The following is a 16,470-nucleotide window of genomic DNA, read 5'->3' on the forward strand; positions in this document are numbered from 1 at the left end:
ACAGCTCACATTTACTCCAGAAATAGAAAATGGGAGAAACTACACAACCAAACGCACACTGTAGCTGAGATTTAAAAGCAGAGATTTATTTCATATTCTTTCTGTTATTTATGGTTTAAAGTAATTTAATTTTGTTTTATTTAAGTATTTTGTGCTCTTCAGTAGATATTTATTGACTCTTAATGTATTTATAATCCAGAATCTGACTCAATAAAAAACCTGAACCAAGTAGTAAAGTGTGACTGTTTTATTGTTGAATTTAAAATATAATGTGATTTCTGTACATTATCATCATCATATCATAATCCTTTACAATGATGTTGCAGTGATAAGCAGCTGTAAACACTGTACACACGTCGGTCCGGTCACTCATTCGATGCAGCAGGGTGCAGCAAACACCACCGATGTCTCAGAAGCGTTGTGTCGCGTCCATTTCACACAGGAAAGACAAAGAGATGCGTAACTGGTGGGAAACAAACCTAAAGGCAGAGTTTGAAACAGAAAAACCTGCACTTCGGTTGGATTTGTCTTAATCTTTTGGTTGCGCTCACTCTTCCCGGCTAGCTCCGGCTCTTCTGGGGGGACACTGAGGTGTTTCCAAACACGCAGACGGTCTCCTCCCTGTAGGACACGCCCAGGAGGAAACAGGTCATCTAGGAAACGCCCATTAGGCATCCTGGTCAGATGCTCAACCACCTCAACTGACTCTTTTTGGGGTGAGTCTACTCTGAGGTCCTCACCCCCTCATCTCTTTCGGTCACCACACTCCGCTCGGGGCCATCGGTGAGTGCAGGAGCGTAGACTGACTGACGGCTTCGCCTCGACGCTCAGCTCTCTCTCATCATCACAACAGAACCTGGGAGTCAATCTCTCCTGCGCCACGCTTCCCTCACTAATGACAAATATCCAGAGACACCGAGTCTGAGCGATCCAAACCACATCATCTGTGAAACAGCAAAGATGTGATGTCTCCACCCCTGCACAGCGCCTAGAACTTCTGCCTTTAAAAGTAGGAAAAGAGCGGGTGAAACGAGCTGCCCTGGAGGGCAGCGCTGTTTTGGTTTGGGGATTTTAGGGTGTCGTTTGACTTCCTGTGTAGCGGTGATTTCATTGTTGGTAATCTCACCTCTACGACTAAGTTCAGCTCTATTTTTGCTGATGTTTGTCTTAAATTGACCTCAGAAACACTAACTCGTCTTGGACTCACTTTCAGTGATCTTGACTCTGATCCTAAAGGTCAAAATGGATCTGCTTGCTGCTTATTTTATACCTACAGATGCCACTAGATGTCGCTAAAGAGCCACATGCAATGATTTAAACAATCCTGCAGATGGCGCTGTTTGATTGAGATCAGCTGTAATTCCACGCATCCTTCATTTCGGTTAATTTTAACGTTCAAAGTCCGAGAGGAAGGTTTCCTTTTAGTCATAGGGGATGGATCTGGTTGATGTTAGGTTGATAGGCCCACACATTCACACACACGAGCACATTGGCACCGTTGGCATGGAAACAAAGCACAGTAAAACCCCTTCAAACCATCTAATGACGACTGAATCTGCAGCGTCCATCTCGTTATAAAGAGTTCGTCTTGTTAAAGAGAGTCCTGGTTGTACAGAGGAGTTGTTGTGCAGTCGGTCTTGCCCTCTGCCCTCCTCATCGTCTTCTTCTCTTACTCTTTTCAGAGCTACTTCCTGTCAGTCTCTGCGCCGGAGTAGCACCAGCATCCCGGCACATCAAATATCAGCTCATCAGCCCTCCAAAATGGCTTCCAAATAAGGTTCAGCTTGTGTTGTGATCAGGCCATCAAGACACCTGGGAGCGGAGAACAGGAGGTTGTTGTTACCACAAACACTCACATTTAAAAGAGGAGGTGGTGAAGATATTAAAAAGCTTAAAACCTGCAGGGATATGAGCTACAGGCTCTCACTAAACACATTTCTGTACCTCTGGCACCTTTTTCTGGTTTGGTCTAGACCAGGGGTCTCGAACTCCAGGCCTCGAGGGCCGGTGTCCTGCAGGTTTTAGATGTGTCCTTGATCTAACACAGCTGATTCAAATGGCTAAATGACCTCCTCAACATGTCTCGAAGTTCTCCAGAGGCCTGGTAACGAACTAATCATTTGATTCAGGTGTGTTGACCCAGGGTGATGTCTAAAACCTGCAGGACACCGGCCCTCGAGGCCTGGAGTTTGAGACCCCTGGTCTAGAACCTTTTGATCCAGTAAAAGTAAAACTGCTTTATATCTGCAAATTGCAATTATTTTGTTAGTTTTGCTCTCTCCTCTTCACATCCTCCAGGTAACCTGTTACATGTGAATCTAAGGCTTTGACTTTGGTTACTGTCCAAACACTCATTCAGTGTTTAGAACAGTCTGGAAATGCCACATTGAAAACCTTTCATGCCAAAATAACTGAACAAGGCTTTTTTGGAAAGGTTACATCATTGCTTTTTAGCACGTGACTCAAACAGAACCCAAATCAAACGCTGAACGAGTGATCGGTGACCCGGTGGATGTTAAGAGACAAAATGTCACAGTCTCACCGTGGTTGGTCAAAAATGGCAGCTCTGACAATCACAATGAGAAACCTGTCTGAAAGTTGTTCTGGCGTTCTTCAGAGATCCAACAACTATTCAATTTCTATTCAATTTTATTGTTATAGCATCAAATCACAACAGCAGTCGCCTCAAGGCCAGGTAAAGACTCTACAATAGTAGCTATTAAATGGACTGCTATAACAGGGACCCACTCATCGCTAACTCTATGCTATCAGAACCCCCCAAAAGTTCCTTTAAGCTTGTCTCTCTTACTCAGGCGGCTGTTATGTTAAAATTGGATCACAGCATCACACTGTTACCCACTGCAATCAGAAATAAGGCTAAGAGATCATTGTTTCAGTCTTTAAAAAGTTATTGTTGTAAAATAATTCATGGTTTTAGGGCCACCGCTTGTGTTTTGAAAGGTTTCACCTCAACCACAATATCCCAACAATGACCATCAGATATTCATGTTGCCTCAGTTTCTCTCTGAGTATCCCAAACCCAGCTCCTTCCCAACCCTGTGCTATTAGAAGAATTTTGACATTTCTAACTAAATAACCTCTACCTGTTAACTCATTTCAGTAACTAATAGGTTACTCCTCCTTGTTACAGAACGTTCCTTCCTCGTGAACTGCGTCTGTCTGTATCACAGTGCCGGGTGTTTTGACGAGTCTCAAGTTTGACGAGTTGTTTACTTCTATCTTTGAGTCTTGACTTTGATGTTTTGACTTCACCTTTGCCTTGTTAGAGTTTTTACTCAGACCAATCTTGGTCATGTTTTTCCATCTTTTACGAGAATTTTTATCACCATGCTGCAGTTTTGGTAGCTTATAAACGTGAACTGTCAGTGATTTGGGCTACGTCCACACGTACCCGGGTATTTTTGGAAAACTGAGATTTTTCTATGCGTTTGCACCTTTCGTCCACACGTAAACGGCGTTTTTGGTCACTGAAAACTGAGATGTTTAAAAACGCCTGCCAGGGTGGAGATTTTCGAAAACTCAGTTTTTGCGTTTACATGTGGACGAGAAAAACGGAGAAAACGTCAAAGGTGTGCGCCTTTTTTGACGTCACACTGTGCGCCACGTTATTGTTTCGGTGAAATGAATTTCTACAATACTGTTAATTCTACTCTCTGCAGTGTTTAAATGCTTACATATACACACAGTTACTGTCCCTCCACACATACGACTCGGTTCTGCTTCTATGCCCCAGCTTTGTTTACTCTTTCCCACGAGGCTTCTAGACTTCTGATTGGCCAACATTTCTACACGGGTAGGAATATATCGCCACCTGTTGCTTTGGCATGTTCATAGCAGTGTTTTCCTTCATTTTTGCGTTTACGTGTGGACGAGATTATTTTTTAAAACGAAAAATCTCCGTTTTCAAAAATACCCGTGTACGTGTGGACGGAGCCTTGGTTTGACTGCATGTTTGCTACTGCAAACTGTGTTATTTGAGTCTATAGTGTTTCTGTAGTTGGTTTTTCTCCCAGAAGAAGCAACAGAGATTAAAATAAAAACTTTTGTCTCACAGTTTCTACCCAGATTCGCTCTTTTTTCAGCCGTGCTCACCTCCACACTGTGCTTGTCCTGAAAGACACAAACAGAAACCACACAGGCTCCTTTTAGTGATTTATTTCCAGAGTTCCGATTTTATTTTCAGTAAATGAAGGTAACATCTCGCAGTGTAAAACCGTGGTCCTCACCTCCTCGTGGAGCCTCTCCTGTGAGGCGTTCAGGTGCATCTGCCGCTGCTCCATGTTGGCGGTGGCGCGATGCTCCTGACACTCTTTGGCCAAAGCTTTCTGAGCGACTTCCCGCTCGTGCTCCCTCCTCTCGGCCAGGTGCTTCAGCAGCTCCGCCTCCTGACACTAGAGCGAGTCAGAGGGAAGATTGTTACTGAGTTTCATCCCTTTACACTGATGCCGGGTTCTCAAAAATCTTGAAATGCATTTGTCTGAACAGACACGTAGAACAATTTGAAAGAACTTGTGGCGTTCCTCAGAGTTCGATTTTAGGGCCCCTAATTTTTGTAGTAACATCTGGATGGACTGCAATTTAAAACTGCACAGACATTCATGGTGACTTGAGGATGAAGCTGTCTGACTACTGACTCTATGAGCCTCACATCTCTGTTTTTATTGACATTTCTCTTAAACTCTTTGAAGAATTTCCATAAATTGTGCATTTCATATATGTTTGTTCTCCTTAGCGTGAACTGTACTAACTTGTTTATCGCAGTGAGACCAAATCAGGTCAACATTTTAATTTGTCCAAGAGGCAATACGAGCAAAACTGTTAAACATCAATAAATTAATGTTACACACATTAAAAATATTTAAATGTTTTTAAATAAAACGTCAAATTTATGACCTTAAACACTTTTAGGTCACCTACTACTTTGACACACATACACACCTTCCTCCTTTCCTGAGCAGCATCCAGTTTCTTCTGGATCTCCGCCAGCGATGGTTTCTGGCGAGGCGGTGTCGTGGCCCTGAGCTCGGGGGCGCCGTCGAAGGTGGGTGGCTTCAGAATGACCTCGAAGGCCTGGCCACTCGCTCGCTTGCTCAGTTCGATCACCTCCATGTCCCGGATGTTGCAGAGGTTCAAGTCCACCACGCCTGCAGTTGCAGAGAGAGGATGAGGCGGTGAGATGAAAAGAAGCCGTGGTTTTATGGTTTCATTTGGCTGACTTCGTTGTTGGGATTTACGCTAAACTACTGTTTTGTACATCTTCCTCGAACATGGACCGATTGAGCTCTGCAACTTTTAAAAAATTGGTTTTCACAGGTGCTCTGACCAGAGCTCCCAGTGCATGAGATTCAGATTTTTATGACTCATTAATGGGCTGGTTGATAAACTGTACATCGCAAAATTTGATGATTTATTCAACACTGAATATAAACGTGTTTCCATTCAGAGAAAGCTCAGCCTCGAAAAGTTCAGCCTGCAGCTTTTTGGGTAAATATTTTGTGTTATTTACATTTCATATCATTCTCTGGTTTCATTTACTGGTATGACCAACTAAAAGCAGCCTCAGCATCGTCTTTCCTGCTGTAGCTCATAGACAGGTTGAGCCTGAATCTGTAGTCCTTTTTCACTGCAGACATTTTGACTGTTTTTAGCAGGAGACCATTACTTCCTGTCTTGCGGGACAAAGGTGACTTTGTGCTACTGACCTTCCTTCTTGTCGGCCGCCGGCTCTCTGGGCTCGGGAAGGATGCAGGAGCAGAAGAGAGACACCAGGGGGAGGTCTCGCATCTTCTCCCTGTAAGCTGGAACATTCAGAGGGAAAAGATATAAAGAAAAGCTGCAGACAGGACTGAGAGATAAAAGCAAAAAGAAAAGTCGTTTACCTGCTAGAGTCATCCTGCTGCTGCTGCTGCTGTTCTCAGTCAAAGACACTGTGGTGAGGTAGAGTCTGTTCCTGCAGAGAGACACATCTAATCAGTGGAAGCCGATGAACAACAATGCCTCTCAGGCAGCAACACAAACATCAAACCCTGCACGAGCCGCATCTTTGCTCTTGCTGTTTCATCCGCTGCTCGCTCGTCCGCTGTGATTCAGTGTCATTTTGCTTTCTCTGGTTCACACACTAAGAATATCTCTGCCATCGATTCAATTTAAAGGTGAGCTTTTGCTCACGATGCAGCTTTTCTCGGCTCGTGTGAGTCATTCACACGAGAAGATTCGACACCTGCCACTGATTTGCTTCGGGAGCTTAAAATAATCCACTCAGTGTGACGAATGAATCAGCAGCAGAGACACGAGGAGCCGCTCGGGCTTTGGCCTCCGAAGCGAAGCCGCCGTTGCAGAGAGAAACCCTCAGTGTGCCCCAGAAACAAAAACTCAGCAGCTTTTTCTGCTGTTCCCTCATCAGAGATCATTCAGATCACATGTGCAGGAACATCATCACTTTCTTCAGTGTAAGGCTTTACAGAGAGATTCTACAGATCTGTCTCGGATTCACACTGACCTCCACAGTTCTAAGAAATGTAAAGATTTAAAAGCAGACTATGGTTGTATTTGTAGTTTTGTCTGCATCTGTTATGAAACCACAGCAAACACGATGTTATCTGAACTTTCCTGCAGATAAACTCTGATCTGTTCTGAAAGCCTGGTAAACACGATGTTACTCAGTCACTGCAGCAAATTACAAACTGCATGAAAATCATTTGAATTTCAAAGTCAACTCCAGCTGTTATCCAAGCCTGCTTAAGATTCATCTTTCACTACAAGTTCATCTTTTAAGCTATTTGCATTTGATCATTTCACGTCTGCAGCCCAGAAAATGAAGAAAATACCAACATTTATCTCCACAAACTGCATTTCTAATTCTAAACATAAGAAGGCAAAAAGATTGAGAGAGTAAACGGAGAAAAGCAGCAAAGCTCTACTTTGTAAATGAGGAGGCATATTTATGTTTACATTTGCTTTTTTCTGCAGAAATTGATTAAAAACATGAATTTGTTGCAAAATTTAAATGCAAACGCAAACACAACGTCCTAACTTTGTGTGTGTGTGTGTGTGTGTGTCACTGCGTGCATGTGTAAGTGTGTGTGTGTGCATGCTCTCAGCGATGATGTCATTGTTGCCAGAAAGCGCATCGCCTTCTGCAGAGATGAAGGAGCTGAACTCAAACAGCAAACCGAACGAAACAAAAACTGAAGAAGAAAATGGAGAGAAAATACGCAGGAGAGGATGCATGAGAGCGAGAAAGGAGGAAGAGATGAAGAGAAACTGCAGAGGAACAAATGCAGGAACAAAGAAATCGAGTCACAGCCGAGAAATCTGCTTTTATCGCCTCATCTTTCTGCTCTGAGCTGCAGAAAATGTAAAAAAAATAATAATAGAAATAATCAGTGTGGGGTGAACGAGTGGATCTGTCACTCACCCTGCAGCGATGCTCGCTCCAGCTCTTCTCTGTTCACACTGAAGATCTGCAGCTCAGCAGCATCAGCACCACCACACAGCAGCCCAATACATGACATCACCCACCAGCCCTCTGATTGGCCAGCAGGGATGCTGGGCCGTGATTGGTCCAGCAGGGCAGAGGAGGAGAAGGAGAGGAGGAGGAGGTGGTGTTGGGTTATTTCAGAGGAAACCTCCTGACCAGTAACTGAAAGCTCTTCATCAGAATCAGGAGGACAAACTTTGTCACTTACTGAAAGAAACATTAATGTGTTAAAGATGAAAAATCAACTGAAATTAAGCAGCGATCAACTTTCCTGGGATTTCATGTGTGCAGCACCAACAAGGGCTTCATGGAAGCAGCAGCACAGGCCGAGAGGCCGAGTCCCGACAACAACACAGAAAACATTCAGGTGGTTTTAAAAAGATAAAATCTTTCTTCTAAGAGGCAAAAATGTAAAAAAAAAAAAAGACGTGAAACAAGCAAAAATATTAATGCTTTTAATGTGAAAGGGACATCCTCTGTCCACAGGAGCAGGACAGAGGTGAGCCTTCAGTCACCGTGTTTATTAAAATAAGATCTGTATCTGCATGTGCTGCATGCACCATGAGGCGACAGAGTTCTGCAAGGTCAAAGGTCATTTGATTCTAACTTAAACAGCTCTACCAAGTCAGAAGTACTTCTGAGGTCACGAGGCTCCGGCGGTGGGGGGAAGGATGTTTTTATGACTCACCTGTTTAAACTGTATTGAGGGTTAAAGCAGGGTGGAGGAACTCCAGGCCTCGAGGGCCGGAGTCCTGCAGCTTTTAGACGTGTCCTTGATCCAGCACAGCTGATTTCAATGTCTAAATGACCTCCTCAACATGTGTTGAAGTTCTCCAGAGGCCTGGGAATGAACTAATCATTAAATTCAGGGGCGCTGACCCAGGGTGAGATCTAAAACCTGCAGGACACCGGCCCCTGAGGGGCCCACCTGTGGCTTTGCATTATCAGGGGCGTGGCCTCCCTGATGGACAGGTGGCTAACGTTTTCTTCAAACTTTGACAGACTGCAGTCTGAATGCAGTTTGGGAACAAATATTGGTTTTCCTGCAGAAAATGCTGGAAACACCTAAACATTACAAACTCTGGATTTATTTTCAACAACTTTTCAGCAGCTTGTTAACATCACATGACCTTTGACCCTTGGTAGCGAGCTGCAGAGGGATGATTCTTTATGCAGAAAAAGCATGAAGGCACACTCCAGGCCTCAGGATGAAAATCCTCCCACATACATGTGCTGCTGGGCGAATTAACGAGAGAACATGTGGAGATGAAGTGTAAGGTGAGCCGGCTCTGCTTTGATCCGGTCTGATCCAGTTTGCTGGGTCGGCGTGCTTCTGAGGAAATGTCAGCGCTAAATTTACCGGCTGACAAAGAAGCGTTACTCATCCTCGGCACACAAACACAAATCTGTGCTTGAGCTCAACGCCTCCATCTGTCACCGAGCTTCGCAGCCAAACAGTCTGCCGCTCTCCGCTCGCAGGACAAACCCACAGCGATGGAGTTCAGAGAAGACAGCTCGCACATCCACGTCTCGAACCGCTTTCAGCATCGATTAGGCTGCAGACAGTTCTGATCGATCAGTCATGCTTTGGGCCAAGTCCGAACAAGGTGCAATTTGGGGGGAGGCACGTGAGGATATTTCACACAGACATGTGGCACGCGGCAGGAAAGCACCTGCTTCAGATGGAAATATTTGTGGATAGCAGGCGAGCAGCAGGAGCGTAAGCTGCACCGTCAGCTTTGAAAGGTCATTTTAGCAGCTACCCGCTGCAGAAGCCAAGTTAAACTTTCACCACTAGGGGGCACTGCTTGTATTGAGATGCTTTTGGATGATTTTGGATGCTTGGGAATTCTCAACGTCACACTGAGAATTCCCAAGCATCCAAAAATATCCATGGGTTCCCGACGGGCCAAGACAAACGCAGAAAAGAAACGCATAAACGGACCCAGCGTCAGTCAAGAGTGATGCCAGCATCACGAACAGGGTGGAGCATGTGACCCAAACGCTCGACAGAAGCCAAGTTTGATTCCTGAGGGCATTTACTGTGTCTTCCCCCGAGCGCGCTCCGCTGTCCTGTCTGAATAAAGACTAAAGAGCCCAAAAACCGTGGGCGAGGTTACTAATCTAATCTCTTAATCTTAGTCACATGAGAGTGGTTCAATAAAACACAGAAAATGACCTGGGAGTGACCACTGAAGGACTGAACTCCAGCTCCCATGATGCACTGCAGCAGAACATAATGTTCTCACGAGCTGCCCCCAACTCTGAACCAGATGATGTAATGCATCTGCAGTGTGTGTGTGTATGTGTGTGTGTGTGTGTGGAGACAAGGTGAGCCAGAGGCTGCAGCAACAAGGAGAAGGAGAAACCTCCACATCCCAACTGATGATGTCATCTGCAGCCAATCAGCTGAGAGTGCTCAGAGCCACACCTTCTGTGTGTGTGTGTGTGTGTGTGTGTGTGTGTGTGTGTGTGTGTGTGTGTGTGTGTGTGTGTGTGTCTGATGTAAAATCGGGTTATGGATTCAGCAGAAACAATAACACATTGTGCTTTTATTTGAGCACTAAGGTGTTGCTGCAGAACAGAAATGAGGCTGTTTGCAGCAGTGCAATAGAATAGAATAGAATAGAATAGATGTGACGGGAACAGAGGAGGCGGGGCTCTGGCCAGTTCTGCAGGATGCTTTTGAGGACAAACAGCAGCAGAATAACTAGAAGAGGTGACATCACCTCTGAGGCCGTAAGATGATGTCACCAACAATGAGGTCATTGCAATGAAATGGATTCGGAGTGATGTCATCATAATGGGACTGAGTAAAAGCAAGAAAGTAAAGTGGATGAGTCATGCAGCTGAGGTGAGACTGGACAAACACATTAGCGCATCTTTTACTCGTGCTGTGAGGACATAACCTGCAGTGTTACACAAACAGAATTAGGTAAGGGTCACGTTAGACTAAGATTAAGGTTTTAATCAGGTTAGGTTGAGCTCAGAGTAACGTTGAGAAAACGTTTGTGTAAGGTTAGATTTAGAGGGTTGGACAAAGGTACTGATGCTGACTCCCTGCTGAGCAGCTGCTTGTGGTACAGTGGGGTGTTCACTGTGTGGAGGAGGCGGGGCCCTGAAGGCTTCACTGGGTGAAGTACAACCTGCACAGGTGGCCAGTACACGTGCCCACAGCCAAATTGAAATCTCCAGTGGAAGAGTGTGGCGAGAACACAGACCAGCTCTGGCTACAAGTCTGACTATGAGAAAAAGATGATCTGAGTTGCTGGTTTCAAGCCTTATTGAATAAAACGTGAAAGTAATTTTGGCCCCACTGCAGTCAGAAAATAAGAATAATTCAGGCTCATCAGCATCATTCAGTTTCTCACAATCAGTTTTAAAAGTATTTTGGTCAAAACGCTTCACAATGGGATGAGGTGACGCCATCTTTTATATACAGTCTCTGCCTCTGTCTCATAATGCATGAGAACTCCTCAGCACTTACACATGATCACCATGTGACCGACTGAAACTGTGGGGTGTGGGTCTAAGCTGCTGCTGTGTTTTTGAATAAAGTTTGAATGCTGCAGGATTCAGATTAAACAAACGTGTTAAATTCATCGACAGGCACCGATGATTTCTTTGTGCCACGAAACACTCGCTCGGCCCTGAATGAAACGAGCTGGAGCGATGTGTCGGCGAGGCATCGTGACCGCAGCCCACTGAGGAAGAGGAGGAGGAGAGTGAGGGAGGGGCGAGCTTCAGGCTGAGGAGAGAGAGCTGCGTGGGCTGAATATCAGCGGAGGCGAGTAAACGCTGCAGGACGAGACTTCCAGAAACTCACCTGGGTTCACCGCCGTGACTTTCACTTTGTGTCGGATCATTTTTCACAGTTTGAGGGAATTTTCAGACTAAAATCAAATCCTCAGATTCTGCCTTTGGGCTCAGCTGCAGGTGAGACACACACGGAGACATCAGCTGCAGACTATATATATATATATATATATATATATATATATATATATATATATATATTATTATATATATAATATATATAATAATATATATAATAATATATATATAATATAAAGGAACAGCGTGGCACACGTCTCATGGGGCTCCTCAGAGCATCCCTCTCCTCTTTAGCCCGGAGGAGTCAAAGAATTTCACCTATGGGTCCATCTGACCTCAGATCGGTTTCTCAAGTTGCCTCAGTCGCGCAGAGAACACGGCGTTTCCTCTCTGTATGAATGACCTTTAACCTGCAGGTGTGGACGTCACTGCCAGGCCTGCTCCAGCCTCCCTCTCTTCTTAACCTCAGTCATAGTTCAGGAGCAGTTTCAGGTGTGGCAGAACATCGACCTCTGCATCATCCAATCACCTTCACCTTCCACACAGCACTCACCTGACATTCTCCTAACCCTGGGAACCCTACCGATCCCCTCTGGCACCCCTAACTTCTTGCTGCCCTGGATTTCCCAGCTCTGGCTCCTTAAGACCCGATCTGATAACAGAGCTTTTCATCAGACGGGTCGTGACAGGCAGCGAGTCCTGGAGGTGCATGGACTGATCTCCATCACAGAATCACGCCTGTGCTTAATGCTTTGCTGTCCGAGGGTCTGAAGATCACAGGCCTGCAGGTTTGTTCCTGTACACAGAGACTTCTCCAGGTTATTTTGATGGCATTGTGCACACGATGACATATTCAAGTCTAGATGTAGTGTTGTTGCAGTTTGGTGAATGTGTGCGTGCTCTCCAAGATTCCACTCTTCCTCCAGCAGTGTATTTTTATTTTTCATGAAACTGAAAATGACCCAATTTAAACATCTGATAAATAAAATCGAAGAAAAATAGCATGTTTATAAAACAATCTATTTTTTTTTTGTGTCCCAAAGTTTGATATAACATCCATGTGGAGCACACGGGGTGAAACACTAAAATTACTTCCACGTGGTGACAGTAGCCCCCCCCCCCCCCCAAAAGCTAGCATGACTCTGACCAAAATGCTAACTTTGCATCTTCAGAACCCATGGGTAACAGAGGCAGTGTACATCTTTTATATACAGTCTGCATTGTGCAGGCAGGTGAAGCTCGGTGAAGATGAAACTGGTTGCAGCAGGGTTTGTGATTTTTAAAGTTTTAAAATGAATTTTAGCTCTTGGTGACCTCACAGCGAGTCCCCTTCAGTCTCATTATCAGTCCACATACTTCTGAACACTCGCAGTTCTGAACACCTGCCGTCAGCTGATTATCCACGTTAGACAAAGTTTTAAATGAGTAACTAACTTAACTTTCCAGGTTTACATGAAAACCTGACAGATTCAGGCCCCCACTCTGGACACGAGCGCCTCATATCTGTGTGTTGGAGTGAACGGCGTCGCCGAGCTGAAAGAAAACAAGCTAAACTTGTTTGAAGCTGTCAGTGTTTCGTGCAGGCGTGCCGTCTTCTCTGCGGCTTCGTGCTTTGTCCTTTTGAAAGCTGAAGTGAGTGGAGAGATGAGTCAGACGCTCTTCAGTCCGACCACGCTGCCGGATTTCAACGAGCGCGTAGGCGACAGAAGCGAGCGGCGTGTTGGCAGCTTAGTGGCAGATGGTCGGCGGGCGGACGACCTGAATCCATTCACAGAGCTCAGACATGAATGAAGACAAGCACATACACAACACACAATCCAGTACCTCCAGAAACACCAGAGAACTGCTGTCAAGTGGGAGGTTTTCTTTCCTCCATTCATCCTTTCACATCCTTTATTTTACAAGCACAGTTTGTTGGGAACATGCCGTCTCCTCCAGAGGAAAAACCTTTGCACACTTTTCAGCACCTCTTAATAAATTAAACAGAATCTAAGTCTTTCTGAACAGTAAACAGCAGAAAAGAATCCACATCTGGTGGTTACCAGCTGTTTACCAGACGCAAAGCAAAACGGTGAGCGTTGAAATGTCCTGCTGTGGAATGACGTCATCGATAACCACAACCGCGCTGTCAGATTAAGGCCCTTTTGACCTTTGACACTAACGTTTGTTTTTGCGTTGCAGGCGACTCTATGAGCCTGCTTGCCCTGAGACACTTTCACAAAATCACAACGAAACGTGAAGCAGAATCCTGACCCGCTGATGGAGGAAATGATGGGGTTTCACGCTGGAGCGGTACCACGGGTCATCGTGGCGAAGTCTTCAATGCTGTTTGAATCAGCACAGTTTGGATTCTCCATCAGCTGACGCAGAGCTCATCGGAATCATCACTTTAAGAACTGAAGGCCAGTCAGTCCTGAAAACCTCTGAATGTGTCCCCAAGTGCAGTCCCAAAAATCATCAAGCTCTACAAGGACACTGGCTCCCATGAGGAAAGGAAGACCAAGAGTCACCTCTGCTGCTGAGGATAAATTCATCCGAGTCACCAGCCTCAGAAATGGCAAGGTAACAGCACCTCAGATCAGACACATCTCTACATCAGCTGTTCAGAGGAGACTGTGAATCAGGTCTTTATGGTCAGGACAAAGGAAAAGCAGCAAGCAGGAGCAAGGAGTGGACATGAGACCAGTGCACATCTGTGCTTTGGTCTGATGAGTCCAAATTTGAGACCTTTGGTTCACCCACTGTGTCTTTGTGCCACACAGAAAAGGTGAACGACGGTCTCTACATGCATGGTTCCCACCACGAAGCATGGGGCAGGAGGTGTGATGGGGCACACTGAACCACAGCATCCTGCAGCCACATGTCATCCCATCATTTATTTAGGACAAACAGCCGACATCGGACTTAGTTTGACTCGTCTGTCCTTTAGTTTCTCACAGAGCTCATTTTGCCCACTAAACACTAGCATCCTGCTAATGCGTGCCGACTGGTCGGTTTAGGACAGGACGTCCTCCCTTGATGGTGCCCGTCTCAGGAAGTGCAGTTCTCCGTTATTTCTCTGGACATTTGTGACCATCACAAGAACATCGTCTATGTTCTCTGAGAACATTTCAAAGAACCTGGACGCTTTATAGCGTCGTTGTTTAGGAGCTCACGGACTCCAGTGTAGAAAGTGTCTGAGAGAGACACGGCAGACTTCGGCTGGTTTACATCTAGGGCTGCCACACACGATTATTTTGATAGTCGACTAATCAGATCATCATCCATTGAACGTAAAACGTACAGCTTATTGCACCAGCAGCATCTGCTCTTATATAACTATCATTAGCTTACAGCTTTAAGTGTTTCAGGTCTGTGCTAACTAAAAATAAAGACAAGATGATAGTTTATTAAATTTTAATGAAATTTGCAGATTGTTTCGGTGGAGTTGAGTAAACCGATTTACTCAGGAACAAATAAAATACTTAAAAAAGCCAAACAATAACATTTTGAAGTTATCTAAGTGACTCATATATCATGTTTAACCTGAGTAGCGAAAGACGGCGGTGGGTTTGAAAACGATCTGCCGGGAGTCCGGTGTTCTCACGGCTCTAGTGAGCCTAGCCCCCGGCTAGCTATCGAGCTAGTGGGTAACAGACGTCTCCGAAAACGTCGGAGCGCTTTTGAAAATATGTGGTGTCTTGATTAGGGATGGGTATCGTTTAGGTTTTATCCGATACCGGTGCCAAATCGGTACTTTTGAAACGGTGCCGGTGCTCAAACGGTGCTCAAACCGGTGCTTAAAGAATGGAGAACACAAAATTGGTCCAAAAACCTCTCATGTTCAGCTGTTTTTTGTAAAAATATAACAATGTTAGCCTTTTCTGCAGCTATGGGGCATATATGGCATCACTCTTGGCTGGAAGCAGTGCTTAAACAATGGAAAAAACACAAACTTTGTCCTAAACCTCTCATGTTTAACTGTTTTCCACTTTTTCTTTGGTCATTTTAGCCTTTTTGGCCAGGGTGAAGGGAGCATCTGCCATCAAACAAGAGGACAGCCGCATGTAGCTATGATGATGTTTGCTAGTTCACCTTACATGCATTAATGTAATAACGTGGTTAGCCTACTCAACGTAAATTACACACGAACAACATTAAGCTACTCACGCAGAGAAGAACGGCTGCTGCTGCATCATCATCCTCATCATTTCTGCTACACTGGCAGGGTTAGGGGCCAGGACTCTCCTCTTCGTGTTTTTGGGGGATGTTGCATAACAGGCAACCCACCCGCAGTAGATGTGCTCGGTGTGAGGTCTCGCAGCAAGCTATCAAATACGGCGCATTTCTGGGCTTTTAAAAAAAACGCTATGCGTCGCCAGGTGTTTCATCGGATTTGAGGTGTTACCTCCTTTGACAGTATCACAGTATCAGCTTAAAGCACTTGTTGCTGCTGAGTTTGCATATTTTGCTATGAAGTACAGCCAGACTTTTGACCGCTTCGCCTTGGACATTTTTAATCTGTAGCTCTGCTCTAACAGAACGTACGTACCTGGCCCCGCCTACTATCCTCGGAAACGTAAAATGATTGGCTAGAATCTAAAGTGTATCACAGCTCAGGAAAAAAAAAGCACCGAAATAAAGCACCGAAATGTGCGCTGCTTTTCGGTCTGGTTACTACCGTTTATGTCAGAACCGGTGCCATCATGGCACCGGACACCGGTACCCATCCCTAGTCTTGATAAACTGAGCAGATATTTGAGGTTTACACAGCTACATTCTCGCCTGAAAATATGTTAAACGTTTATTTTGTGACCCAGAAAGAATAATAAGAATAATATTAAAACTAACCAGCTGCCGCCATTGTTGGAAACTGAGCAGGGCTGCGCTATGAATTCTGGGACACAGCTTCTTCTTCTTCGGGGTTTAACGGCAGCTGGCATCCTTGTACATGCAGTGCTGCCATCTTCTGTTTAAGTCCGTTATTACACTCTTAAATCCTGCTACTTATTCCTGCGTCTTTTGAGATCTTACAAAGCTTCAAACGACACGTCGACTATTAAATCAGTCGTCGACGATTTTAATAGTCGACGTAATCGTGACTAGTCGACTAATCGTGGCAGCCCTATTTACATCACTATCGATCAATCAGCACT

General features: G+C 45.1%; 1 protein-coding gene across 2 annotated transcripts; it reads right to left on the minus strand.

Moving 5' to 3' along the window:
• Positions 1-246: 246 nt before the first annotated feature.
• On the minus strand, positions 247-16,442 carry LOC308398036 (stathmin-4-like). 2 transcript variants are annotated; one of them, XM_080884413.1, is made up of 9 exons: positions 15,485-15,508; positions 11,889-12,131; positions 7,439-11,431; positions 5,901-5,971; positions 5,724-5,819; positions 4,960-5,165; positions 4,248-4,412; positions 4,114-4,131; positions 247-1,812 (listed from the first exon to the last, which is right to left on the minus strand). In XM_080884413.1, exons 4-9 carry the CDS (start codon positions 5,911-5,913, stop codon positions 1,804-1,806), a joined length of 507 nt encoding a protein of 168 aa, XP_080740539.1. In that variant the 5' UTR covers positions 5,914-5,971; positions 7,439-11,431; positions 11,889-12,131; positions 15,485-15,508; the 3' UTR covers positions 247-1,803. The 2 variants fall into 2 exon arrangements, with proteins under 2 accessions (XP_080740539.1, XP_080740538.1); XM_080884412.1 differs by having other exon boundaries at positions 11,889-16,442.
• Positions 16,443-16,470: the final 28 nt, after the last annotated feature.

This window comes from Rhamphochromis sp. 'chilingali' (genome assembly GCF_963969265.1).
Source record: "Rhamphochromis sp. 'chilingali' genome assembly, chromosome: 6".
Classification (NCBI taxonomy): Eukaryota; Metazoa; Chordata; class Actinopteri; order Cichliformes; family Cichlidae; genus Rhamphochromis; species Rhamphochromis sp. 'chilingali'.

Excerpts from the sequence above, each read along its gene's own strand:
- LOC308398036 (XM_080884412.1), bottom strand. Across the intron at positions 5,166-5,723 it reads GGCGGCCGACAAGAAGGAAG|GCGTGGTGGACTTGAACCTC; the intron begins GTCAGTAGCACA and ends CTGCAACTGCAG. Across the intron at positions 4,413-4,959 it reads CTGCTCAGGAAAGGAGGAAG|TGTCAGGAGGCGGAGCTGCT; the intron begins GTGTGTATGTGT and ends GACTCGCTCTAG.